The 27,298-nt window shown below is 35.2% G+C and overlaps 1 protein-coding gene across 6 annotated transcripts in view; it reads left to right on the top strand.

The window, feature by feature from the left end:
• The first annotated feature begins 8,274 nt into the window (after nucleotides 1-8,274).
• The window catches only part of IGF1 (insulin like growth factor 1), a 55,784-nt gene continuing 36,760 nt past the window's right edge, over nucleotides 8,275-27,298 (top strand). The window contains exons 1-3 of one of the 6 annotated variants that reach the window (XM_077783369.1): nucleotides 8,275-8,612; nucleotides 11,027-11,093; nucleotides 12,873-13,029. In XM_077783369.1, the coding sequence (XP_077639495.1) occupies nucleotides 12,879-13,029 (151 nt within the window). In that variant the 5' untranslated portion in view covers nucleotides 8,275-8,612; nucleotides 11,027-11,093; nucleotides 12,873-12,878. Of the gene's footprint in view, nucleotides 8,613-10,394; nucleotides 10,465-10,488; nucleotides 10,556-11,026; nucleotides 11,098-12,872; nucleotides 13,030-27,298 lie in introns of those variants that run through there. The other 5 variants (XM_077783366.1, XM_077783367.1, XM_077783368.1 and 2 more) reach the window with 5 other exon arrangements.

The following is a 27,298-nucleotide window of genomic DNA, read 5'->3' as shown; positions in this document are numbered from 1 at the left end:
TATCCCATTATTTAATTTCGAGTGAAAGGGATGTTATTTTTATACAGTAACAATGTTATGGATTCTTATGATGGAAGAAATACTGGAAAAATAGGCAAATGCTTTTCCAGTAATGAACAGTACAGCAAGTTTACACATATTGCAATAGACTAGAATAATGTATAGCTATCACAACAAAAAACACTTAGAAAAGCACATAGCATACACTTTGTTTCCCTGTAAACAATGTTTCTGGAATAAGAGTAGAAGAAAATGATAAAAATTATCAGTAAATATTAGAATAAAATAAATAAACTTAATGCACCTATCAGAATAATGTCATCTTTTATAAAGAGTATCAAAAATATTTATAGAATTTTTAAAAAATCACCTGATTCCAAGCCAATGTTCCAATCTTGCTAGAGTCCATGGTTCAATTATTAGTACCGAATTTTAGGGCTTCTAATACTAGATAAAAATATTCCAAGCATACATGACACAAAGCTTCAAACAGAACTCAGTGTGCCTGTCAAAATTTGCTGGAGTTTTGACAGGTTAATTCTGTACCTGCAGTCTTTATGCCAGCTCACATAACAATTGCCTTCACCCCTAGACTGCAATGAATACCACATCTCTTTCTGCAACCAGCACAAAACCACATCAGTGCTGAATTCTGCTCTGCCTTATTAGCTGAAATATGATCTTGTGTTCACAGCTGATCTGGCTCAGACCTGTGATTCTGAATGACCCCGTCCCATATAAATCCACTACAATGACTAAAGCCATTAAAAAAAAGTCTGTTAAAATATGAATCATTCACCAAAAGACAGAAAAGTATGAAAAAATCCCAAATAAATACAAGCAAAATATAGGTAGATATTGTGCTTGCATATACGCTTTCTTTAATGTCAAAAGGAATAAAAAAGAATGGAAATAGAAACTTATAAAGAATGAGAAACTTTAAAATCAAAGATTTTAAGCAAATACTAAGCAAAGATTTTTGCTCCACTGGTAAAATCTGCTACACAGCCTGCCTAGGCTTTTCAAATCTCAGTGTTTTGAAACATTGATAATGTGTGATGATCTCAAAACTGCACCAATATTCAGTCCTTTACCATCAAGCTGATCCTCTTTCCCATAAAAATAGTTTTCAAAAAGTAACACTTTTTAAAGAAGCAATAATAATCTTTGATGTAGGAAATATCCTATGTAAACAAACAAACAAAAAAAGCTAGAAAAATAAAGATTTAGGAAACTGAAATATGAGAGCTATGAAGTAGACATAGAAACAGGAAAGTCCTGTTGAAACAGATAACACATAATACAAAGTAAATGTGCTCTCCTTCTCTTAATCTTTTGTGAGGAAAGCTAAAATTCCAAACAACGAAAGAAAATATCTTATGATTTATTTCTCCTCATCATTTAAACTTCTAGCCCATGATACTCCTCACAGGACTTGACCTTCTTTAACAAAGTTAAAACACGTGTTCTTACTTTCTTCTCTTTTTCATATAACAAAACCTTTATGTACATTATTTTTTTACTTTGTTGGGTTTTTTAAAATGTAAAATTCTACATAACACTGAAGGAAAAGAGGTTGAACTATCACACAAACCATGCATAGGTTCAAAATGATCTTGTCAATCTTAAAGGGTAGTTACCACCTACTAGCACCAAAAAAGTCCAGTTAGCGCTGCAGATGCTCATTACCACTGAAAAACACCCCAACCAGTAACCTTGCCAGAAAGGGATTTTTTTTCTGCACAGGTGCATGGTTCACCTCATAGGCAGGTTCAGAGACTCAAAAAAATGTCATGCTTATGAGTCTGTTTGTAAAACCAGAACCTAATTCTATAAACCAGTCATGTGTCCATATTTAGACTAAGGATTAGTTAATAATTGTTCCCTTACATCCTAAGCAATACATAAGCTGGGCATTGGTGTCTGCCACTTCTTGGGATGCAGTTCCCTTTCCAGTTACATTTCACTGTTTTTAGAGATGTTACTCCTCTTTTACTTAAGTTCAGATAACAGTCTTGCTTTTTTAAGCAGCATAGTAGTGAAGCATAAATTTTATCATACCTGGTTGTACTCGTATTGTACAACAATCATTCCAGAAAAAGTTTTGTGAAGTAGGTCTTTGACAAGAACATTTGTGAATGCTTTAATAGCAAAAAATAAGAAAATAAGTAAAAGGAAGCATCTGTTGGGAATTCTTCCAGCTGTGCTTAACACATTTGGAAGATGACAGAGACATAATATGTGCAAGGCTAACACAGTAGCTTGTCACTTCCTATAAACATACAGAGGTGTTCTTTCAGCCGTGATAACGTTTTCCAAAAAATACACAATATGGCTTACTGTGCTTTCCCTCTATGAGTCTCAAAGTACCTGAAGTAACTATTATTCCTATCTCACAGAGAAAAACATGGAACTGGTTGGAGAAACTACTCAAGTGGTTAAAAGGTAGAATTCAAAGGTAGAAATTATAATAAGAGCCAAGTTCAATGTAACCATAATTAAGATCTGTTAGAGATCAACGGTGCATTTTTGTTTTAATTCATTTACATACAGGATGCTCTGAAGCGCAGAACCAGAAGTTTGCAAAATTGGTCTCAATGGCCCAAGCTGCCATCACCTTTCAGAAAACCTAAAACCATATCCAATGGCAAAATAACATTATCAAAGCAAAGCAGATAAAAATAAAGGGTGTAAAATACATCAAGCTTACTAAGCAGATATTGCTCAGAACCACAAAGTCAATGCATGACTTAAGATCATTCTGCTCTAGTTCAACGTACTTCATATTTTAGGATGAAAATAGAGAAAGGACATCAGAATTGATCATTTATTCAGACAATTCTGTTCAAAATGAAAGTGAAGTCTGTTACCGAGAAGCACTCATGCATCAGAGTCAATATAGCTTTTATTTGGATCATCTTTGTCCTTCTGTGGGCTCTTTTTAGTACTTAAATTATTCAGTAGTTTCTTGATGAAAGCACAGTTCACCAAAATCTGAGAATTATAATTAATTAGTTTATGGGTCTGGGTGATTTTTTTTTTCCATTAGCTTTTAATGTTTTGTTCAAAATAAACCAGAGCATCACTATATCAATAAGCCAAACTAGAGGTGATTGATTTATCTGTAACTTCTATTTGAAGAAAAGATGCAGAAAAATGTCAGTGACAGAGCTCAGTATTTGAACGTGCAGAACACATTGGCTTCAGTCCACAAAACACTATATAAATTTAATGGGATAAGCCCCTTCTGAGTACTAAATCATGAGAGTGAAGAGAAATGAACCGATAAGAAATAGTTGTAAGACATACAATAAGCACCAGATTAATTGCAAATTAAATACATTTAAAATGGTCAAATCAGATGGTTTTTTTGGTTTTTTTTGTTTAGAGACATCTTATTTCATTTCCAAATAGAGTTTGCTTTTAAGTAGAATAAGGAGTAGTTTCTGAAGTGTCTAACTCATGCAAGTACTCTTCAGGCCAATATAAAAGAGATGGACATTTTTGCCATTTTCTTAGAGTGTTTGCTTTCTATGGATATATGCAACCTTCTTGTAATAAAATTTACAGTATTCAGTTTTCTTTACAGTTTTTCAAGTCATCAACTAAAAAAAAAACCACACATAGTCATTGGCATTCATGTGTCTTACAGAAAAAGCAAAATACCATTAAACATATGTGCTAGACTCTATTTTATAAAAATCTACGAGCACAGATTTAGCTTTGATGATAATGATGACTCAGGAAAAAAATCAATATGTCTGTACATTCCTCCTAAATGTGGAAGAAACAGTCTAGGAAATTAAGGGAATATCTAAGGTTATGCATTCTTCTTTCTGTGACAGAGGTACTTAAATGAATCGTAGAAATCACCCTTCATACACATTGTATGCTAATGGTTGCTCATCCCAATTCCCACTTATTTTACCTTCTTTCTATGAATGCAAGGACAGAGCTTATGCAATCATATCTCCTAAATTTCTCTCTTTCCTAATTCTGACTTTTTTGCTGCTTTTAGGAATAAGAAAGTAAGCAAATTTTTTGAGCAAAGATGACCTATTTAGGACTTAATATTGGGAAAGTGAGAGCAAGACTACAAACAGCTAAAACTGGGAATTTCCAGTTTAATGGAAAATGCTGGTATTTTGATTATTCTGAATCAGAACAAACTATTTCAAAATTTTCCACAAAGCAGAAATTACAAAAAATCTAAAAAAATGCTTTCAAAAATGTTGAAACACATTTTGTTTGAGCTTTTTTATTTTGTTTATATTTATATTTTGTTATATTTAATATTAATTTTCATATTTTTTATTTTTGTTTTACAGTCATAACTATAGCTCATATCATGACACAATTAGTGTGTAACTTCCATAATATAATTTTTTAATTTAATTGTTCAAATTGTGAACATTTATATCTAATAGTTGATGTATATTTCATTTGAGTAGGAAAATAAGATCAATATTTGGCTTTGTATTACTCTCAGCACATTTGTTTCAGAAACCAAAGAAAACCCCATGTTAACATAAAGCTATCAAAACAGTAGCTACTTTAATTAATGTTATACATTAAAATTTGAAATTAATTTTGTCTTATTCATCACAGCATTTTCACCATACACCGTCAGTTTACAAGTCCATGGATTAATTTTTAGCTGTTACTAACATAATTTTTTTTTACCACTGCTGCCTATAAACCATAATGCTGGACTTTCTCACACATCCAACCTGCTCCTGGAAACACTCATTTTTCTTGATCAGAAAACACGATAGATTTCAATTTACGTGACCCTCTCTAAAACTTAATCATGAAGCTTGCACTCTCCCTGTGTTGCTCTAATGAGAAACTGTTTTTCATGGCACTGCTTTCTCCTTGGTGTCTCTTCAATACTGACAAAGCGATGACAGCTCAGTCTGCATGCCCTTATCCTTCCCATCAAGCTTGTTATTTGCATTTCATCTAGTGATGATGCTGCTTAGGTCACCATTATAAAAGGTGTTTGAGGCTTTTTTTTTTTTTTTTTAAAGAGATCTTTAACTCAAATCAATTAGCAAAATAATTTTTTTTATTTCCCAACTTTTAAATTTATGAAAGGAATTTTCCACCATATACTTCACTAATCACTAACTTCAACACAGAGTTCCATATTAATAAAATACTCTCCTTCATCTCTTCCTGCAAAGACAAACTTGTTTTGGCCATTTTACATAATGAAGAGCAGCTGTTTGCCAGCCACTGTGTTTATTGCCTTCTTCCACCCTCCTAAACCATGCCCTATCACCCTCTCAGTGATATCTGTTATAGTGGTGACATCTATTACAATGGTTCTATCTACTAGAGTGGTTTTGTCTTGGTTTTCTATCAGAACACTTGTAATCCCAGTGTAAAAAACCAAACAACAGCTACAAATAATTGCATTTGGTAAGAGTGGTCTAACAGAAGAATGCAAGACAAAGGCACACTGGGTCAGGTGTTATTAGGCATTGTGGCAATGCTTCTACCCCTTAGGAAAGGATTTAAGTAGGGACAATATATTAATTAGGATGACTGTGTGTGCTATCTTCTGTAAAGCAGAGTTTTCCCTGGAAAAACTGGCACATGATCTATACCATTAGAGCATATTAGTGAAATCATTGGTGTATTAAATATAAAATATGAGGGTCTAGACATGTTAAATACCTGATTTAATCTCTCACATATTTCATATATCTTTGTGGCTACTATAATATTGAAGGTTATACTTAAGAAGCCAAGCAAGAATATATATATGCTATTACCTTATAATGTAGAATAGCTACACACATTCCAATTAGAAACTTTTTTGATCTGTAAATCTTTTGTAAATACTTTTAAAGCTGCCATAAATGCTGCAGTTTACAGATGCATTTTATTTAAGGGAACATATACAAACAAATAAGTGTGCAGTCATGCAGTACTTTATTCTAGGTGGTTTAAAAAGTTACTATATTTAACAAGGAAGAAATGAACCCATCTCCAATAGTTAACTGACTGCTATACTGACTAGAATACTATCACCAGCACAGAAGTTATATTTTAGGAAACTAGTGATCCCCAGATCAGTATGATCTAAGGGATATTTAATTTTCTGTTAAAAAAAGAAACGGAATAATTTCTTTGTGAAGAAAAGCACTGCACTAAGTCTAAAAATCCCTAATGGAAACCTTCCTTGAATCTCTTCTGTTTTCCTGCCTTTTTACAATACCACTTTAAAACAAGAACCAAAAGAAAAAAGTGCAACAGAACCTTAGGCTGATCAGGTGCGTTGAGAATAGCTCTGTGGAAGGAACCAGCATTACCAGCGGTTTAGAGATGCTGTGATTCTCTGATTGCCCTGCCAGCCCAAAGCTGAATCTTCTGCTTCTTGCTGCTCTCATGACTGAGAGAGGCTTGCTAAAACCTAGGAGAATGCAAGCAGTGAGGAGTGAGAAGAGCGTTTGAAGCCCGGGCAGCAGGGAGGTTATGAAGGAGTGTATTCCTTCTCTTACTTAGGAAGAAAAAGGCAGAAGTGTGTGCACCCATCTGTAGTACTGCAAAAAGCAAAAAAGGAAAAAAGGTAAAAATTATCAGAGCTTTCTAATTTGTCTTCCCACATTCTTCTCTGATGCTAGTGGAGTAAGTGACACATGTCCTGCGAGTTGCAGCAGGCTTCATCAAGAATGGTGCCACCATTCAGTGACCTCTGAAATGCAGAGGAGAGAATAAAACAGAGCAGAACATTAAAACACAGCACCTGCAGTACAAATATGTATCAGAATACTTGAAATATTAGTATTATCTGAACTAAGCAAACTTACCTTAAAGCCCCCTGTGCTTCTGCCATTATGGCACATTAGAAGAAATCCCTTCCAAAGATTAATCAGCTTAGCTAACCATACACTGTTTAAAACTGCACAGAGCAGAGTATTAGCCATTCATAGAGGATACAAATAACTAAATATGCCCTTTCTGCCTGGCAAGCACCCTATAGTTCAAGATGGATCTGAAAACTGACAACAGATCTGGGCCAACATTATCTCAATTGTTATTTTTAATAATAAAGTACAGCTAGCACCTCAGCATGCAACCCTTACTTAGTGGAAGCAGACAGGGACAAAATGCAGTGTTCTGAAACATCTTTTATGGAAATCATGCACTGCTTGTGACATGTGTTTGGTCTCTGGAGCTGCAGCCTTGTTTAGTCCTCTACTTTTAAATGTCATCTTCCAAACCCAAAGGGTAACAAGTATAAATTGTGTCTATAAAACAACATCACAACTTTATTCTCCATAGCTAAGTATTGAAATGCAAGCATACATTATAAATAGAAAAACAGCTGGCTTGGAGCACATTGCAAGCCACTAACACAGTTGAGGGATTTGAATGACATCATAACCCGTGAGAGCATGTTGCTGGCCAGCTGGTGTTATTTATAATATACTCATAATTGAGGAAAAATAAAAAGGCAGAAGTTAGGTATTGCAGAACTAATAAAGTTGAATTCTCTCTTTCTCAGTGTCATTTAAATTGTTATCAAGAGAAATTTGAATATTACTACTAGAAAGGAGGGGTAACCACCTTATAATTACAACAGCAGATTTAAGATAAACATAATGGAAGCCCCCCAAACTGGGCTACTTGTGTTACTATATTCACAGTACTGTAAGTTCTAGGCAATTACATGATTTCTCCTGTATGGTTACTGAAATATCACAAAGCTACTTTGCCCTATTTACTAGTAGTTCTCAACAATTCTGTTATTTTTATCAAATTGCAGACTGCTGTTTTAGGGTTAATCACAGAGAGAGATGGAGATTTTAATTGGTAGTCAGCATATAGGTGTGCCAAGTTTAATAACGTAAAGACACATTAAGGGAAAAGTAGATAACTGCCTGCCTTTCCCTACTGTATAAATAAAATGCTTATGCTATTATGCATAAATAAAATGTGTATATATATATATATACATATATATATAAAGGTATGCATATATACAAACATTGCCCATACGTATTTAAGTTTTCATATATTTGAAATGCAGACACATACACACATAAATACACACACACAGCTACCTGAAAGTTAACCAGAATACATTTCTTATTTTTCATGGCAGCACAAGCTCTTTTTGTCTGCTAACTCCTCAGTCACTAATTCACATTCTTTTAAAGGGAAAAAAATATGCTTCTGTGCTCTAGTTTTAAAATGCAAAGGTATGATGTTATTTGTCACCATGCCCAAAAAAGTCCTTACTCGGTAACTTTGCCAGAAGAGGGAGAGAGAGAGAGGCAAATGCTCCCCCAGCTGTTTCCTGTCTACAGTGTCTGTGTAATGTAGATAAATGTGAGGATTTTCTCTAAATCCCTCTTCTGTTTGCTAAATCTCACTGTCACTGCTAAAATCAGAGCAGATAGAGCCTGCGCAATGGAATAAAGTCCTCAATATTGAAATGTGACATTGCTCTCAACATCTCACATCTCTCTGGATTTCTTTTTTCTCATCATTACTGCTAACAAATTCATTTCCAGACTTTGCACTTTCAAGAAGCAATGGAAAAAATCAACAGTCTTTCAACACAATTAGTTAAGTGCTGCTTGTGTGATTTCTTGAAGGTAAATCTTTATTACTATTTTGAATAATTTTTTAGTTTTATTTTGCTGTGTATTGTCTGCTGCTGTCTTGAGGAGTATTGTGCACTTTTCAATAATTATTTTAGAACTGAGAATTATTTATATATTGCTGAACATGCAATTTTACATGATCTGGAAAATGGCTGTATGTAATAGTTGCAATTACATAGATAACTGTAAGGGTAAACTATTGCAAATACATGTCTTAAATTTCACTTCTATTCAGAGAACTTTGTAATATTTCAGTTATGTCATTATTAAAAGGTCCACTTACATCATTGTCTGTATTGTTAATGAATGCTTCTGAAAACAAGAACTTTTAGCTATTTTCTGCAGGTGCAGGCTTTTATAGGTAAAAGGTATTATTCACATGTTAAGTTTCTGCAGTTTTATTATACACAATTATAGAGAAAATGTTCATGCTTTCAAAAGGAAACTTTTAAGTGATGTTGTCACTGCAGCAATTTTCTGGCAGCATCGTGGCATTTACTTGGTTTTTGCTTTCATAAATTAAAAGTAAATGAGAAGTTCAGTTTGTTTTCTACATTAGAAACCAGCTGCGACTCTTGCTGACCTTGCATATTTGTACAGCTTAAGCAATTGTACATAAAGAAAATGGAAATTCCCTTACATGTTCATCTCCAAGTTTTCCCTTCTAGGGAGGGTTTTCTCAGGAAAGTTTGCATGTGAAGTTTGATGTTATGACCCTATAATTTCTGCACAATAATATAAACTGTCTTAAGGTAAATGTGACTTCAGTAGGTGCATTGACCTCTGTTTCTGTCAATTGGCTCTAGTCCAACTTTCCATTATCTGCAAATTTATAACCTTCAAGAACTTTTTTTCCTCTTAGTAATTTGCAAGGGTATTTATATAGTTGAAAGAATTATCTTATTTTAATTGCTTAGGGCCTAATCATTTTTTTAAGTTGATCTTACACTTAAAACACACTTATCTCATTCCTTAATGACCTAATTACAGATCTGTAATTGCAAGGGATGAAATCATTCCCTTAATGTATAAATGGGCATCCTTTCCAATATACTTGAAAGAAGAAGGGTTGGGGTTTTTTTTTAAGTATTGAGCAAGGCACTAAGAGACATAAAAGTAATGTGCTAGTTCCTCAGCTGTGCATCCTGCCAAGCTTCCTTGGAATCAATGGAACATATTGATTTAGGTTAGCATGTAGCCCAGATTCTTTGCTCATAGTTAACAGTATTTAAGCCTTGATCCACTCTAGAGTACATATGCTTTGTTTATACAACATTTACTAGTGAATACTGATATCTCATAATAATTGCACATTTCTACTATGGCTTGATAATCAGGCCCAACCCCTCTGGAATAAAATGTAATTTTGAATATATAACCCTTGATTTCTTGCTGTAGCATATAGTCTCCAAAAAAATGTTGCCTCCTCCTTCACGATACTTATAATTCTTGCAGATGTTCTTACATGTTACTAAAATGACCAAGCATGTGAAGAATTCTTATGCACAACTTGTGTCAAGTGATAATTTGTTAAATGAAGGGGACTTACATAGGAGAATTAAGAAGTGAATGAGATGTAGTGTTCATATATGACATTCCTTTGTACTGCTACTCTGTTAAAAGAGGAATGTAGCAAAAGCTGGCTATTTTACTGAAAAAAAGAGGAAATTCCAGCTGTGAAAATATGGTCAGTCATTCTATGCAACTAAAAGAAGTGCTTAACCACGCTCATCTTGAACCTTTATTCAATTTCCTAATGTAATTAGATGCTTCGATAAACCCCACCCACACACCAATGCGTTTTCCTTTAAGCTCTCAACTTTCTAGTCAAACTGGGGATAATGTAAGTACTCTGCTTGATTTTAGAGAACCTGAAGCAATATTGGATTACAACTTCGTATTTTCTTAACAATATTCCCCTCAGATATAAAGGGGTACTTTGATTTTACCACAAGTATATTGAATCAATTAATGTTGTGTTTAATTAAAATGATGAAGTAAAGTTGAAGTTTTAAACTATGTTTTTGAATTTGCTTTGATGAAACAGTATTTAATTTATAAAATAATTGATTGAACCCTAGAAGCATGTGAGTCTGTTTTCTTTTCTGCAAAGTTTTTACTTGTTTGAAAGTTCTCGACTGTTGTTAAATTTGGAGATAAAGTTAGAAATTCTCTGTGGTTTATACTGTGCAGCCTTTTTTGGCTTACACTAAAGGAAAAACAGTAGATAATCTGTTTTGTCATAGTTCAGTGCTGATATTTATCTGAAAATGCAAGCCAGCTGAGAAGTCTTGAAAAATAAAAAATTGTTAAATGTCTAAAATTTATGTTTATTACTGGACCAAATGTTATACGAGAACAAATTGTTAAATACATAATGTTCTTGTATTTGTAATGTCTTTCAGCTTTCTGAGGCAGTGTGCTAAACAGCTTTCTGCTTTACCTCCTCAGAACTGGGAACCATCTTAAACTGCAGGTGCATCACATTTATCTTATAAATTCAAAAATATGGCAAAGGAAAAAAGAAATTGTTGATAAGATATGGAATCATTACAGGAAATAGTGTCTCATGTTATAATCATTCATTTATAATCTGATCTTTTTCCATCTGCCATTGAAGTCATGTCCATGCTTTCGAGCTTGTTGGGGTTTGCATGGCAAAGTTTGCTTAAGATACTTGTCTTGAGAATGGGAAATTTTTTTTTTTTGTTATGTCATGAGATTTATGATATATCATGGGATTTAAAATTGTTCATTACTTTCACAGTGGAAATAAGAGACTCATCCAGCAAGGCGCTAAGATCTCTTGCCAAGAAAATAAGAATTTTTAAAAATTATTGACTAAAAAAAGGCTCGATCACCCACTGGATCAGATCCCAATTGATCAGAAAATAGATAACTTCATCTTTTTTTCAAAAGTTCAGTGAAGAAATATCAAAGTTTAAATGATCCCTGAAACCCTGAAAGAAACTTTAGGGAAGATGAATCATTTTACTTTCAATACTTTGCACTAGACTGCTAACACAAAACAGTTTTAAGCCAAGTTTAACTGTATGTCGAAGACAGATTCGTAACTTCTTACCTGACTGCAATGATAATGTTAACCTTGAAAGAGAATGAAATTAAATGCAGATTTACACCTTTCAAAACTATCATTTTTGGCAAGTGATCTAAACAAGTTCAGAATATGCATTAAACACATTACTCAATATCCTGCTACTATACATAAATAGCTTTTCCTAGTGTGAAAAGGAAAAGCTATCTTCTTTGCATGTTGGGTAAGAAATTAGGTGTACATAAAGGGATACAAAAAGAGATGGATAAATGGATATATGCAATTTTACAACCATTGAGGACTGGTCTTTCTTCAGTCATAATCACAGGAAAAAAGATAGCTTGTAATCAAATGCAAATGAGAAAAGAATTATCACCTCTGTGTAAAACTTATGGCCACAGCTACCTAAAAGGGTATAATGAAAGTCAATGAAGTATAGCTGCTTGCAACAAGTAAAAATACAAATCTGTAATGGCTTAAAATTCACACTCCTGGTAATTTCTCAAATGTTTGCCTGCTAGTAAGAGGAGACTGTAAGAGTCACTGAATGTGGTCTTCTGATACATAAAATTCCACACCAACTCCTTAAATTTGGCAAGTTGAACCTGGCAACTTTGGTTTGTCCTGATGTTTTCCTTTGTAAGGTGGCTGGAGAACTGTGGAGTACCAATAATGAGCTCTTTTTCTATTGGGCAAAATTTCCTTACAGCAAGTTTAGAGCCATTTATTCTTGTGACAATGTTGATTTTAGTTTAAACAGATCTTCTCCATCATATGCCACCTCCATTTCCCACAGTACATTGGCAGGCACCTATCATATTCCCTCTTAGCTTATCTGGTCTGAGACAAACCAATTCAAGGTTTTTTTCCTTTTTTCTGTTATTCCAGGCTTCCCTTTGTCTGTCTATTCCACTCTTCCATATTTTGCTTTCCAAAAGCAAATATAAGTCATAGTTATTACAGGGCTCCCTAACTAGATGTGATTGTGAGTACTCACCAGAATAAATAATCTGTTTCCAAAATACATGGACTAGAACATGTAGGCATTTGCAAAATCATGGGGAGACATTTCCTGATACCATGTTTATAGTCCAAGAAATCACAGTACATATTCATTCTCATTCACAAGGGTGTAGGAGTCATTTTTTGTAAGACTCTCTGGGGAAATTCTGACACTGCTTCTGCTTCCTTGGCAGGTGAAGATGCACACTGTGTCCTACATCCATTTCTTCTACCTTGGCCTGTGTTTGCTTACCTTAACCAGTTCTGCTGCTGCTGGCCCGGAAACACTCTGTGGTGCTGAGCTGGTTGATGCTCTTCAGTTCGTGTGTGGAGACAGAGGCTTTTACTTCAGTAAGTCCACCCTTTATTTCATTTAACTGCTAAACGTTTCATGTAATCCACTGGAGTCTGCAACTGCTATAAATGAGTTTACTTATGATCATCCAGACTGCCAACTAGGACTGGTATCCTATATCTGGAAGATGCTCAAAGCCTTGAGTTACCATAAAGCCTCAGTAAAGAATAAAGTTGTGCCTCTGTTCAACCTCTCTGACTTTCTGATAAATTTTTATTTTCAGACTTGTTATTGTTTTTTGCCACTTTCCAGCTATTGCTATTTCACCTGCTGTGTTACTGCTTTCCACACTGAAATTAAATGAATGAGAGCACATACTAAACCAAAGACACTCATGAGGCAGAACTACATGGACCTGTTATGTTAGATTACTAGTAAACACTTTAATTACACACTGAATCATATTAAAAACACACTAAGCTTCAACATCTGGTTTAAAAAAAATGAAGAGCTGGAAAGCAGCAAGCAGAAAGTTACTGCATCCAAGTATCCACATGCTTCATCATTTAAATACAGGTGGAGAAAATTCATGCATGGTGAGATAATAAAGACTAATACCAGTACAGGCACCAGATAAAATTAACTCTGTAATAGTGAGGATCAAGAAATACTCAACTTTTATATAACAGAAATCTATTTCTGATTTTCAGCTATTTGCCACATAAAAAACAAAATTAATGAAACTTTTAGCTAAGAATATATTAATTCTGAATACATTCATTAATACATTTTTTCAAAACATTATAGAATGCTAAGAGGCTCCAATGGCCTCTTAAGCTAGAATTTACTATTAATAACAATAGAGGCTTCTCTGCTATCCTTGATATTCCTTCATGCCTGAAGCTTCTTGTATTCTATGCTACTAGTTTTGGTTTTCTGATCATAACCACCCTATTCCTATTTATTTCTATTCATAGAGTCATTGCTTTCAATGTTTTCTCTTTGCTTGCAATCAAAACAGACTCTTGCACTTCTGAATTTAAAAAAATCCTAATTTCTTCAACATATAAATGGTAGAGATTTTCAGTATGTTCTTGGCACATTTTATTAAAGTTCACTTTTGAAACCTTTGTTTTACGTATGCAAAGTAATCCACTATTCACAAAATAACCCTTCTTTTCTGTATTCAACACCTCAATTCTTGTGAATAAACACCTACTCCAGGGTGCTGTTTATCTTAGTATTCTGGTGTTAAACACAGTATTAAAAGTACAGGAATCTCTCATACAGGAATTTACATTTTCCTACAAACTCATCAGGTGTTCATTTATACACCAAAGTCTGTTGCATTTATTAGCAGCAGAGTTAGGGATTATTTGAGTGTCCTATAAATTATTTATTGCTGGTGTGCATGTAAAGACTCTCATCTCCCCCTCCTGAAAACGAGACAACACATCCTTAGCAGCAGAACAACTGTTCTTTTACTGTGTACGTATCTCAGGTGTTTTCTCTAGCAGCAAAATGTTTGCTGCTGGTTCAGAGACTTCTCATGCTTGCTTTCCACCAGAGTAGCTGTTACTGCCCAGCAATCAGACCTACTGTCAGGTGTACTTTGTGATCCTCAAGGTAAGAGGTCATGTGAAATGCTAATCATTAGCAACAACTCTCTTTGGTTTCAATCTCAGCTATTCTAAGGTTTCACAATCTGTTTCAAATCTCTAAGCTAGGTCATCCTTAATTTAAAATACCATGATGGGCTTCCAATGTTCCATAGGAGATCATTACCTTTGTAATCTTGACCTTTATCTGCTGTCAGTTTAGACTTTCTCTCGAGTCTTTGTTGTTTTCTGACACTCTGAGTTGTCACTTGAAGTAGTGTAATGACACCATAAATGTTGACCATGTTTTATATGGAAAATTATGGAAGGTTTTACTTATGAATGACCACTCCATTTTAGGAGTCTTGCACAGTTGCAATCAATAGCCTGCATTTGAATCATTCAACAGGAATGTTATGAAGCTAAAATGTATGTGGCCCCTTGGATGCCAAGTAATGTGTGTGCTCTACCTGCTCTTCTTATTTATGAGGAAGAAATTTAATCTGTTTTAACCTTCTCCCTCTTATTTGTTAGAGTTCAATCTAAAATACAGAACTAGAGAAAAGTAAGCCCAGTAACATTAGTAAAACAAATTGAAATCCTCATATCAAATGTACTACAGAATGCAGCATACTATTAGAAGTTTAAAATTTTGCTTGATTTCTTGGGACTTTTTAAGAATGCTACGTCATTTGCAGAGGTAAAAACCCAGTGACATTTTTATTTTGTTGTAAAGAGTATATCAATAAAAGTAGTATTTTAAGTCTTCTTTTCTCATACTTTTGTTCCTTTAAATAAAGTATAATCAATGGTAGTATTTTACTTTAACTTGTACAGGAAATAGCTGTGAGGAAAATTTTTTTTCTTCCATCATTCTGTATTTCACTAGAGACTCCAAATATAAAGAATACCTTTTGGCTGAGGTAGAATTCTGGTTCAGAGTCAGGGTCAAAGCTTCTGACTATTCCTTGGGAGTTGTGGGTGGAAGTGAAGATAGAAATAATTCTATTACTTTCTGTTGAAACTCTGTACTCCCCAGACACAAGGCTGTATCTATGGCTAGGACTGCAAGACAAAAATTTCCTTTATATAGTCTACTCTGCCCAACTTTCTAGCTCTATAAGGAAACTCTTTACAGCTTCTGAGGAGATGCCCCAGCTGCTTACAACACACAAGGAGAAGTGCTGACTTCAACAGAAAGTCAAATGTAATTTCTACCACTCTCTTTCGTCTTGAGATAGACTGACAAGGAGTATTTTCCAAAGTGTTTTAGGGGAAAACACAGCACAAAACCCCAGATTGACCATCTTTTTTTTCCTTGGTCACATTAATTCCAACCAGCACTTGCTACTCCTCAGACAGCTTTTTGTCTCCTATGATTTACCAGAGAAAAGCAGATTGTTGTCACCTTTTATCTAGAGACATCTCTCTAGAATTTCTACCTCTCAGGTTCATGTGTGCTAGGTTTTGTTAAGAGAAGGTGACAGAGAACCTGGCCACAGCTACAAAAGTGGCTACATTTAAACACAGCTTTTCTCAATGTTTCTCCAATCTCAAAACCTTTGGATCCAACAGTCATGAAGCCAAGTGGGATGGCTTCAACATTCACATGAATTTTAATGTCCAGAAAGGTCTACCATGCTATGCTCATTACAAAACAACTGAGAGGAGAGAATGGTGGAAAAACTTAAAGGAGAAATTGCAGGAAACTTACAAAATTCCCACCCAAGAGGGGGGAAATTTTTCATGGAATAGTCTAGTCTTATCACAGGAATTTACTTTGTAGATTACTCAAAAACAAATTTCTTCAGAAATGTTGAATTTCCTGAACAATTATTCATTCTTGCTCATGCAGTTTTCTCAGGACTGTTACTACCATGAGATCTAGTAGTTTGTTCTAAGGAGAAAAGGCTCTTTTATTTTTTATCTAGTTTCCTCTCTGAAAGTATACCTTTTCCTTTTACAATATATACATAACAGTCTTACAACAATACATGAGTACCAATAAAAAACTGATATCTTAATTCCTTAGACATTTTCTAACTGTCATAGTCTTCTAATTTCTAAAGCCCAAGTTAGATAGCAATACTTAATTGAATACATGACAATCAACTTCGTGAATTAAAACCCCACATTACCTTTGTTTTCTGATGAAAACAGTGCTTTAGTCTTGCGGCAAATCTTCTGTACCATCACTTGCATAAAAAATAAAAGATTGAATTTAGGTACCTGAGACACTGGAGCTCCTCTGATATCCTTCAGACAACAGAGAATGATCTAGCACACACTTCCATGTGTACAGCAATGAAACCCATAAAAGATGGGCTTTTCTATCATCCAGCTTAATGTTCCCTGTGTCAACTGCTTTGAGGAGAATTACTGCAGATTTTTACTACATTTTTTTGTCCACTAAGAAAATCAAAATTGTTTGCTGTCTTTGGGAAAATACCCAGCTGTGTACAATGTAAGACTATTAGTTTATAATAATCAGAAAATCAGGATAAGCCTGTGAACATAATTTTGGGTAATGAGAGCTGTCATGAGATCCCATTGTTTTGTAGAACTAAGGTATATGTGGAGGAATTGCTGCCTTGGAAAAGAGGAAAACAAGTAGCAGAGCAATAGGCAATTATGTTTTGCTTCTCCCATTTCCCTCTAGTTAAGAGCTTCTTGTTTACTTCAGGAAGTCTGCTTTTAAGATGTTATTAAAGTTTTTAGGCCTGTCAAACCTATCAGCATAATTACAAGAGATGGCATGGCACTCAGTTCTTTAAGTACTCCATACCTGTAGGAGCTATGAGTCATTAGCTCCTCTCTGCGTCCCTGATTGAGAGGAATGTTAATGTTAGAAGCCCAGCAGAGGCATGCTGAAAGGCTGCCACGGACACACACAGACTCTGGTGTCACTGACAGTCTTACAAATTTTTGCAAACATATGCTGGTCATCTTGGCTGTGTTCACACAGCAAGATCTGAAAGTGTTTTTAAGTTCCTTGGTCTGGCTACATGCCCCATTCATGTTCAAATACTGTATCTATGGAACATTTGAGTGTATTCTTCTATCTACCCCTAGGTTCCTTACCTCTTACAAGAAAGCTAACCTGGAAAGCAGCTCAGGTGTGCTTTAGCCAGGTCTGCAGAGTCAGGGCTCAAGGAATCAGAACTATAGGTGCAGCTACTGATATATCTGTATAAGAAAGAAAACAACAGCTCTGACTTCTGGAATGGTGTCACTGTATAGTCAAACAGCTGACACAAGTTCGATGTGTGCTTTGTTGCCCCTGGTAGTAAACACTGAGAAAATTCTCTGAAAATAAGAAAAAGAATTTGAAATAATTTTGTCATTTTTTACCATATTAAGAAATGGTAATGAGTTGTTCATAAAGGTTAATCTTAGTTTAGTGAGGTTAATCTCCTTAAGTTACCTCCTTAATAACCGAGAGAGAGGCTCTGTCTTCTTTCTCCATGGACTGCAGAGTAAGTCTAGGAGGAGTTAACCTGTGATACACACTAAATTTAGTCCCTGCAAACAGGTCTCCCCTACAGCTAGTTTCTCAGGTCACCAAGGATTTTATAATTTTTCTACCTTTTCCTTAAGAGGGACTGCAGTAGTGATGATAATTTCAATGAAGTGAAAAAATAATTGATCAAAATTTCAAAAAGAAATATCTCTGTAAAAAGTGCCTACTATCAAAACCAAATAAGTACATTTTCTCCAGAAGTTCAATTTATGTATGTCCTTATTAGCTAGTAGATATTAAAGATGTTAATGCTTTTTATGATGTTTACCTTTTCTTTATGGACTAGACCAAGCTTCAAATTTGGTCTCAAATAACAGAAAGCTGTTACTTGACATTTGATTCCCTAACTGCTAGATGTGTATTTAATACATTGTTTAGTCTCATGTTGGATAAAGTCACTCAAAGAAGCGCTTGGCAAGATCAACATTAATTCTTGGCATAGCTGCCCCTCTTACTTTTCTACTGAATCTTAAATACTGAGAAAAACCCTTCCCTGACTTCAGCTCTGGCCCATGCTCTGTGCGTATGGACCTCTTTCTTTGTTCTGGTATCAGTAAAGGTTTTTTGACTCTTGATCAGCAGCAGCAGGAGTCACAAAGCAAATCATTCCATTTGGCAGAACCACATGCTCCACTAATGAAAACATTTTTGCATTTACTACCTGTGCATGGAGAGCATTCCATGCACAGTGTTCATTCAAAGGCAGAAATTCACAGAGCCGTTTCTCTAGGGCTTATTCAGCACTTGAGCTCTTAGGCATGTTTCAAACCCTTTCACATCACTGAAAATCAAATAGAGACTTAAAGCTACCTTGGAGCTTTCTAACAAAGGATGGATCTGGACTTGCTTATTAAACCATATCCTAATGTCAGTATTTCCCTGTGACACAAGCTTAATCATTAAAAAATATGACAACAAATGCAAGAGACAACCAACAGTTAAGTAATTTCTCAGTCTAGAAATTAAGACAAATGTATATTTTTTTGGATAAATTATGCTAAATTTATCTCTAGTAATAATCACAGGAACTTCAATGTTAAGAGAAAGGAAAAGCCATTAATTCCCACTTTCTATGTGGTGCATTTAGTGCAAAACCATTATGAAAGATAAAGCCCAAATGCTGGGTCTAACTTTTAAGTAATGACAGTGATATTTCATGTTTGCATCAGCAAATGAGGTTCTGAGAACAAAAAATTCTAACACATCCATAGTCTTTGAAGGGGCATACCATATAATGATGAGTGGGTGAGTCTAGCTTGTGGAAAGTTACTTCAATTCCTACAAAAAGGCAGCCTTATTCTGAGATACTTGCTGTGTTTTCTGATTGAATCCCATATGCAAAGAAATTTTATGTTTTCAATATCCTTACTAGGCAGAGCAGAATGCATTTGCTTATCTCATGTTAAATCCTTTAATAGTGAAAACTGGAATAGCTTCCTTTTATCAAAGAAACTTTCTAGGGCTCATGTGTCTCCTGCCTTTTTTTTTCCTTGAGTCTACAGCATATTTAAATATTTCCCATCTTATTCTGAAATTCAGCTGTGATCCCAGTCGTCCCATTTATGTAATATATCTCTTCTAGAGTAAGAGGATGCTTCCAGACAGCAGGCCCTTCTGCTTCCTTATGTGCCCTTAAAACTGTGGAAGTAGAGAAAAAGTGTCCTGTTTAAACATTTCCTTTGGGAAATTATGACTCACACTAACCTGAAATTATATGATATTTTTATACAAAACTATTTGTTTATATTGTTTGTGTCTTTGTGTATTGGGCAGAAATTTACACAAGGCTGAGTATGCAGAAAAAAGAAGGGGTTGGCTCAGATCATTCTGATTCAATCCAGCTCAGTGAACTGGTTTTTTTTCTGAAAATAAATATTCTAGGAACATTATTTCTATCTCTAAAAACGTAAAAACCTAATACCCCCAAATCCTATAAACAACAGGTTCTAAGTAAAACAAATCCTACTGAAAATTGGTTTGACTTCAAAAGAAGGGCCATTAACAGCCATATCCTTCTAAGGCAATGGATAAAACTTAAATAACACACACAAACCCTGTATTTCACAACTCTGTATTCTAAAGAAAATGTTAAAATATATGGCTTATGGAAAGGTATAAAAAGTCTAAGTGTCATGGGGAATATTGTAGGGAAGATGTCATTCTGCTTGTGTATCTGAAAAGATGAGTACATTCCTAATTATGTTTGAAGGCTGTTCCAGACCACATATAATAAATTCAATATACAAGAGGGATTCTTTTTTCAGACTTGCATCAACTATACTGAAGGTTTCTTTTAACTCAGCCCCATCAAAACAACTGGATATAAGCTGCTACTCTTATAAAGAAAGTTTTAAAGCTTCTTTTTATAAGTCTTCATTGATTACTTCAGATTACATGAAAGCTAATAAAGATATTTATTTCAGGTTAACACAGCAGGTTTAAATTGAATACACTTGTCACCTTGAAACTTCTGTGGATAAATAATAATATTGTTGCAATAATTTGTTTCTACATCCCCCGAATTCCTGAATTACTAGTCAACAGGTCTTCCGTGAAAAAAAAACTTAGTTTTTCCTACGTATTTCAAGTTTTATGTTTCTTTCCATTAAAGTTTCCAGCCTTTTACAGACATATTTAGTTTGGCAGGAAGAATCTGGTGACTCATAGACTGTAGAAATTTGAGAGCAAGCTACTGAAAATGTATCTAATTTCTTCTTGTGTAATTTGGGAGCAAGCTACTGATAGTACGTCTAATTTTCCTAGTTTAATCAAATGTATTATTGGCAAATACATATCCTGAATAAAAGCCATGTTTATTTCTGAAATATATAGCTAAGATTAAATGGAAAAACACCATATATATTTGCTTTTAGAACACTTCTGTGTTTTTTTATAATTGTTTCTGGCATATCACTCTAAATAAATGTACACTGCTGAAAAACAGATGCACTAGTTGAAACAATTTGCATTACAATCCTACTTATATTTTGGAAGTCAGTAATATAAAAGTGTTCCTTATGATGTTTTTGTTGGTGTTGTTTTGGGATTTTCTCATTTTTTCAAGAGAGCATAGAGGTGTAGGAAGCATAGGTGATGTTATACCTCCATGATTTATATAGAGAAAGAAAGATAGATGTATTCAAATAGATATCATCTCTGTTTTATGTTATTGACTGTACTGTTCCTTTTGTGTCTTTTCAGACAGAAGACTTTTAAATTCAGACCTTCCTAGACATACATAATTTTAATTTGTCCACATACAGAATGAACTTGCTGAATGATTAACACTGAACAGAGTGTGACCTGAAATAAGGAGATTCTGGTTCAGATTCAGTCCATCTACTTTTGGGCACTTAAATGAGGATGCTGAATTAGGAGTCTACTCAAGTTCATCCTGCAGTTAGTGAGAGGACTAAAAAATTTTCAGGGGCCTCATTAAGTTATGAATTTTCCCTAGGACATTCTCTTCTTTCTTCACTAAATTAAGCAAGGAAGCTGTAGCAATTGTATTCTTATGCTTGTTAAGTCAGTTGAGTGAGGACTCTCCATTAGGAGCCTAAATTTTGGTGGAATGGATCTGTTTAAAACCACACAATGAACTTCCATGTAGAGGTAAGGATTCACTCATACTGATCCCATTTTAGATCAAAGCAAATCCAAGTTTATTTTAGCTGCTATGGTATAGTACAGTTAAGCAAAGACCCAGAAAGTGCCTTATGAAGGTAACACCAGTTAGAGCTGCTCCTCTAGCTCTTAGAAACTCCCAGGCTTTAGTCTGACTAAGTGTGAATCCTGTTGGAGAAAGCACTCCAGTTGGACACAGTAAAAGTGCAAGAGAAAAGCTTCTTTTCCTTCTTGATATAATAAATAGAATATATTCTCACGTGTTACAGCAATTAAAACTCCTTCGTGTTTTATTCCTACAAAACAAGGTGCATTTTTCCATGCATAGATAATGAAGCAGTTTTTTACACTGCTGTTCACACAAGATCATTTCTATTCCTATAAGTAGTCACTTCTCATCAGTTTTTTAAGAAATTACAATAATAATACTTATAACCTACAGAGACAGCTAAATATCAGATGCCATTAAAGGATTTTCTCTATTAGAGGGCTGTGTCTTCTATCATGGTATCATAATGGAGAAAGGACAGAGAATGATGCTCAAGTACAGATTTGAGATACTCAGGCAATGAATCATTCAAAGTCAAGTTGGATGGGGCTCTGGTAAACCTGATCTAGTTGAAGATGTTCTTGCTAATTGCAGGGAGTTGGATTACATGATCTTTAAAAGTCTCTTCCAACCCAAACTATTTTATCAGTTGGAAGATACAATATATAGCTACTGCTGACCTAATGAGCTCACCTATAAAAGCAGTAATGTGACTGAGCCAAGAAAGAATCCCACCTGAAGCTGTAAACCATTCAGTGATTTGAAACAACAACACAAAGCATCTCCATCTTCCTCACTCCAGTACCCCTCTTCATCCAAGGCCATACAGAAAAGCACAGAACAACCTCAAAGGCATTGGCATTTCATGATCTCCTCTAAAGTGATCCCTTTGCAGGGAACAGGAATCGCAGTAGTTGAAGTTTCCAAACCATCTACAGGGATAGGAACAGTTCTTTAGGTTGTTTAGAAATTGATAATCCTTTTTCAGTACATGTATTGTTTTGAAGCAGAGTAAAAAACAAGCACTAAAATCAAGAAAGAATTATTTATACTTGCTATAAATAAATATGTATATGACTTAGCTTATTTCAAGGTGCTTATTGTGCATTGTACTCTTCCCAGATGGTTTGGCTTGAGGAAAATGGGGTAGAAATGATGCTGCCACTACACATTTGCTTTTGCATTTAAAAAACATAAAGGATGTTCTCATATGAGACACAAAAATTATTTCATACACTTAAGGACTTCCACCACTATTTCAGGAATTACATACACTACATTTAATATAGCTATTCCAATATACAAATATTTTAAAATGTGGAATGGTCAATAAAACCTGTTGAATTTAAAAAAAAAAGGAAGACATTTTGCAGAATCTCACCCTTGTCTTTCTTTTTGCAAAAAAATAGAATGGAATTCTACAACTGCAGCTACAATGGCATTAAGTCAACTCCCCTAATTTTTCTTTCACAGTCATTTCATTTTAGTTTTTGAAAGCAGTAGGACTTGATGCAATAAAGTACAACTATTTCCTGTTATCACTAAAATGAAGACTAATAAAATGAGCAGAATTCATAAGTGGTGATATTCTTACTGTCTGCTGTCCTTTTCAAATAGAAGTTTATACTCTGATATGAAACAGATGAAATTCAGACCTGTGAAAAAGAACAAAACTTTTTTAATAAATAAGGCTTTCCCTGCCCTCATCAAGACTCAAATAACCTGCAACAGATTCTGAATGCAAAATGATTATATTTGAATTATGAAACAGGTGGAAGTATCTTGTTTATTTTTTATTTTAGGATGTAATGTTTTTAAGGTGTATTTCTACTTTTTCATATAGCAAAGAGAAAATGTTAATAATAAAGAAGGGACAAAGCCAATGCCACAGAAGGAGAAAATAGTAATGTTAATAAGCAAGGCTGGCCCTGTCCAGGAGTTTCTTCATAATCCAAAATTATAAATCCACAGATACTCATGGTTATCTGTTAACTTCAAATGGCTGCAGTTCATTTACGATAGTGGGAATTAGTCTGAGGAATTCTATTTCACAAGTTCTCTGTTCTATGCTCACTAAAGAAAACATTGATCATCGATTTTCCTAGGTCTTTTGGCCCTAAGTATCATTATACCACAAATATTTTCCCTTGACTGGATTCCCATTGCTTTCCTACTAGTCACCTGTTTTTTCCTAAGAAATACCCCCTGAACTTCTAATATTTTTCTTTCTGTGTATAAATACAGAAAATAAAGGCTCTTTTGAGCAATCAATAGATAGTATTTGTTCCTGATTTGAAAAGGGTACACACATATCAAACAACACATTTTTAACATTATTCAGACCAACCTGAAAAGCTTGTAGTGTAATTTTAAAGATCATCTACCATTCAGGTCTTCCTAAAATCATAGAATGTGTGAGTTGGAACAAACCCATCAGGATTGTGGAATCCAACTCCTGACCCTGCAGAGGACACTCCAAGAGTCACACCATGTGCCTGAGAGAACTGTCCAAATACTTCTTGAGCTGTGTCAGGCATGGTGCTGTGACCACTTCTCTGGGGAGTCTGTTCCAGTGCCCAACCACCCACTGGTTGAAGAACCTTTCCCTAATATCCAACCTAAACCTCCCTTTACTCATCTTCATGTTGTTTCCTCAAGTCCTGTCACAGGACACCACAGAGAAGAGATCAGTGCCTGCCCCTCCTCTTCCCCTCACAAGGACATTGCAGACTGAAATGAGGTCTCCTGTCAGGCTTCTCTTCTCCAGGCTGAACAGACCAAGTGTCCCCAACCACTCCTCATACAGCCTTCCCTCAAGGCCCTTCACCATTCCCATGGCCTCCCCTCAATACTCTCTAAAAGCTTCATGTCTGTTTTGCATCGTGGCACTCAAAATTGCCCCCAGCACGCGAGGTGAGGCTGCCCCAGTGCAGAGCAGAGCAGGACAATCCCCTCCCTTGCCCGCTGGCCATGCTGTGCTTGTTGCCCCGCAGGACAGGGTTGGCCCTCCTGGCTGCCAGGGCACTGCTGGCTCATATTGAATTTGCAAAGGGACACCCAGTTCCCTTTCTGCTCTCCAGCCTCTCATTCTCCTGTGTATTCACACAATCAGGGTTGCCCCATCCGAGGTACACAGTCCAGCATTTACCCTTGTTAAACTTCATGTAGTTGGTGATGGCCAGTCTCCCTTATTTATCAAAGTTCATACTTAATCTCTTGCTAAAGTGCCTAAATCGGTCAGGTAGATGGCTATATGTAAAAGATTGAAAATGAACTTTTGAGAAGCGTAACTATTTTCAAAAATCAGCATGAGTCTCATGAATAGGCATTGAGACCTTTGAAGCTCTTACAGGCATATGAGTCAGGTGTTTAGGCATTGAAGAGGCAGATGGACACTCAAGAGATTTTTAAAAAGCAGTCATGTATCTAATTTCCACTAAAATCAATGATAGGTAAACCTAGGCAGGTTTTTTGTTTTGACTTGTTTTTCTAATCCTTCCAGGCATATGCCTGTCTGTTTAGTTGCTTCAACATCTTTGGAAATACAAGTCAGGGTCTTTAGCTACTTGTCTATTTGCTTATGGACCTTATTGACTACTTGTGAAAAAGCTATCACTATTAAAAGCTCTTCAAAATGGGAATTGGCATAATGACTTGGCTTCCTCTCTGACGTTAAACACACTAATACGCTTAGTATGAAATCTTCTTATTTCTAGCATAAATATGTGAGGCATCAGATGAAAGCTAATAATTTCCCAAGTGAGCTAAAAATAATGATGGTTGAATTTGAATAAATATTCTAAGAGGCATTCTGGAGCAGACAGTGGTTAATAAGTACTGTAAATACTACCTTTCTACTAACCTCATTTGCAAGATGCCAAAGCCTAAACATGCACCACAAACAATACCAGATGAAAACCAAACATGAGAAAAATTAAAATCACTGCAGAAATTTGGAGACAATGCATATCTTATAATTCTCTTTGTCTTCTCACCAGGAGAATTTAATTTAAATTCTCACAAAATTCTTCAGGATGTTTTGTTTAGAAGTTTCATATACTTGTGGCTTAGACCTTGTCTCCACTGCGCTATCTGACTGCAATGTAAATTTACTGCAATGATTCAAAGTGCATTGCAATATAAGGAATAAGTATTATTAAAAACTATTACTTTGTGTAACAACAAATAATACAGGAATACGTAAATTAGACTCACTTGCAAGCATGCTGCAATGCAAACAGAACAGTTTAATGGAAGAACCAGTGACTGAAGATGTGTCTAGGAATTCCTTAGAATCAGGGAATATTAGTCATAATTTTGGTCACAGGCCTATAAATTTTACATTCTTATACACAGTCCATCACTAAATTACCTAAGCGTATCCATAGTTATGCAGAATACACAGTTCTTGGGAGAAGGAAAAGAATCAGTGTCTTCATTGTGTAATAGGTAGTCTCATGCCTATTTGACTTCCTAGATCCAAACACTGCAGACAATAAGAATTAATATTTTCCTCATAAACTCCTTTTAAGTACTCATTCTAGAAGTATTTGATTGCAGCCTTCAGACAAATATATTATACACTACAGTATCCCAGGAAATCATCTATTCCTCTGACTATTTCTAAGTTTTTTGGCCTAGTGATTCCATATCCAACTGGAGATGGCAAGAACTTTTATTTCCTAAAAAAAAAAATGTATATTTTTGCTAGAACTTTGCATGTTCAAACTAGAATACAAATGTCAATGAGTTTAACCTAGTAATAGAGCAAAGTAGTACTTTCCCTTCTTACAGCGAACAATGAAGGATAAAGGCAAAACCAAAGCTGCAAGTATACCCCGTCCTCAAAAGCAACTTCAGCACATACTCTATCCTACCTGAACTAACAAAGCACTTTTGCCAGAAGACCTGGGAAAAAAGCAACATAATCCTCCTCTGTTTTTGTTCAAATCTAAACACCTTTCCAAAGGCTCATTAGCTTCTTTCTGCTTTCATTGGAGTGACAGAAATTTCCTCATTCTTGTGAGCTGCAGAATTTCCAGAGCACCTGCTGTGAAGGACAGCAACAAATTCTGAACAAGAACAAGATTTGCTGCCAAGTGGCTGGTGATAAACAGAAGTCAAAGCAAAAATATTTAAAGTTTTAAATTATTGAAATCTCTTGGTGAAGAGATCTGACTTTAGATGAACGGGTTAAAAGCAATTAAGAGAAAACATAAAATAATTAAATTTCCTTTTCAGCTAATGAAGGACTCCATGGAAGATGGTACAGAAAACCCCTAAATTTGTTCACTAAAAGCTCAAGTACTGTAGTTGTGTTAGCACTTCTCAGAGTTCACAGAATTGTTAGGGTTGGACAGGACCTCTGGAAATTATGTAGTCCAAGCCCCCTGCCAAGGCAAGGTCACCTAGAGCAGGTGACACAGGAATGAGTCCAGATGGGTTTGGAATGTCTCCAAAGAGGGAGATTCCACAAACTCCCTGGGCAGACTGTTCCAGTGCTCTGGCACCCTCAATAGAAAGAAGTTCTTCCT

Source organism: Lonchura striata, chromosome 5 (genome assembly GCF_046129695.1).
Source record: "Lonchura striata isolate bLonStr1 chromosome 5, bLonStr1.mat, whole genome shotgun sequence".
Lineage (NCBI taxonomy): Eukaryota > Metazoa > Chordata > Aves > Passeriformes > Estrildidae > Lonchura > Lonchura striata.
The sequence above is the reverse complement of the archived record's forward strand: the minus strand, read 5'-3'. Positions and strand labels throughout refer to the sequence as shown.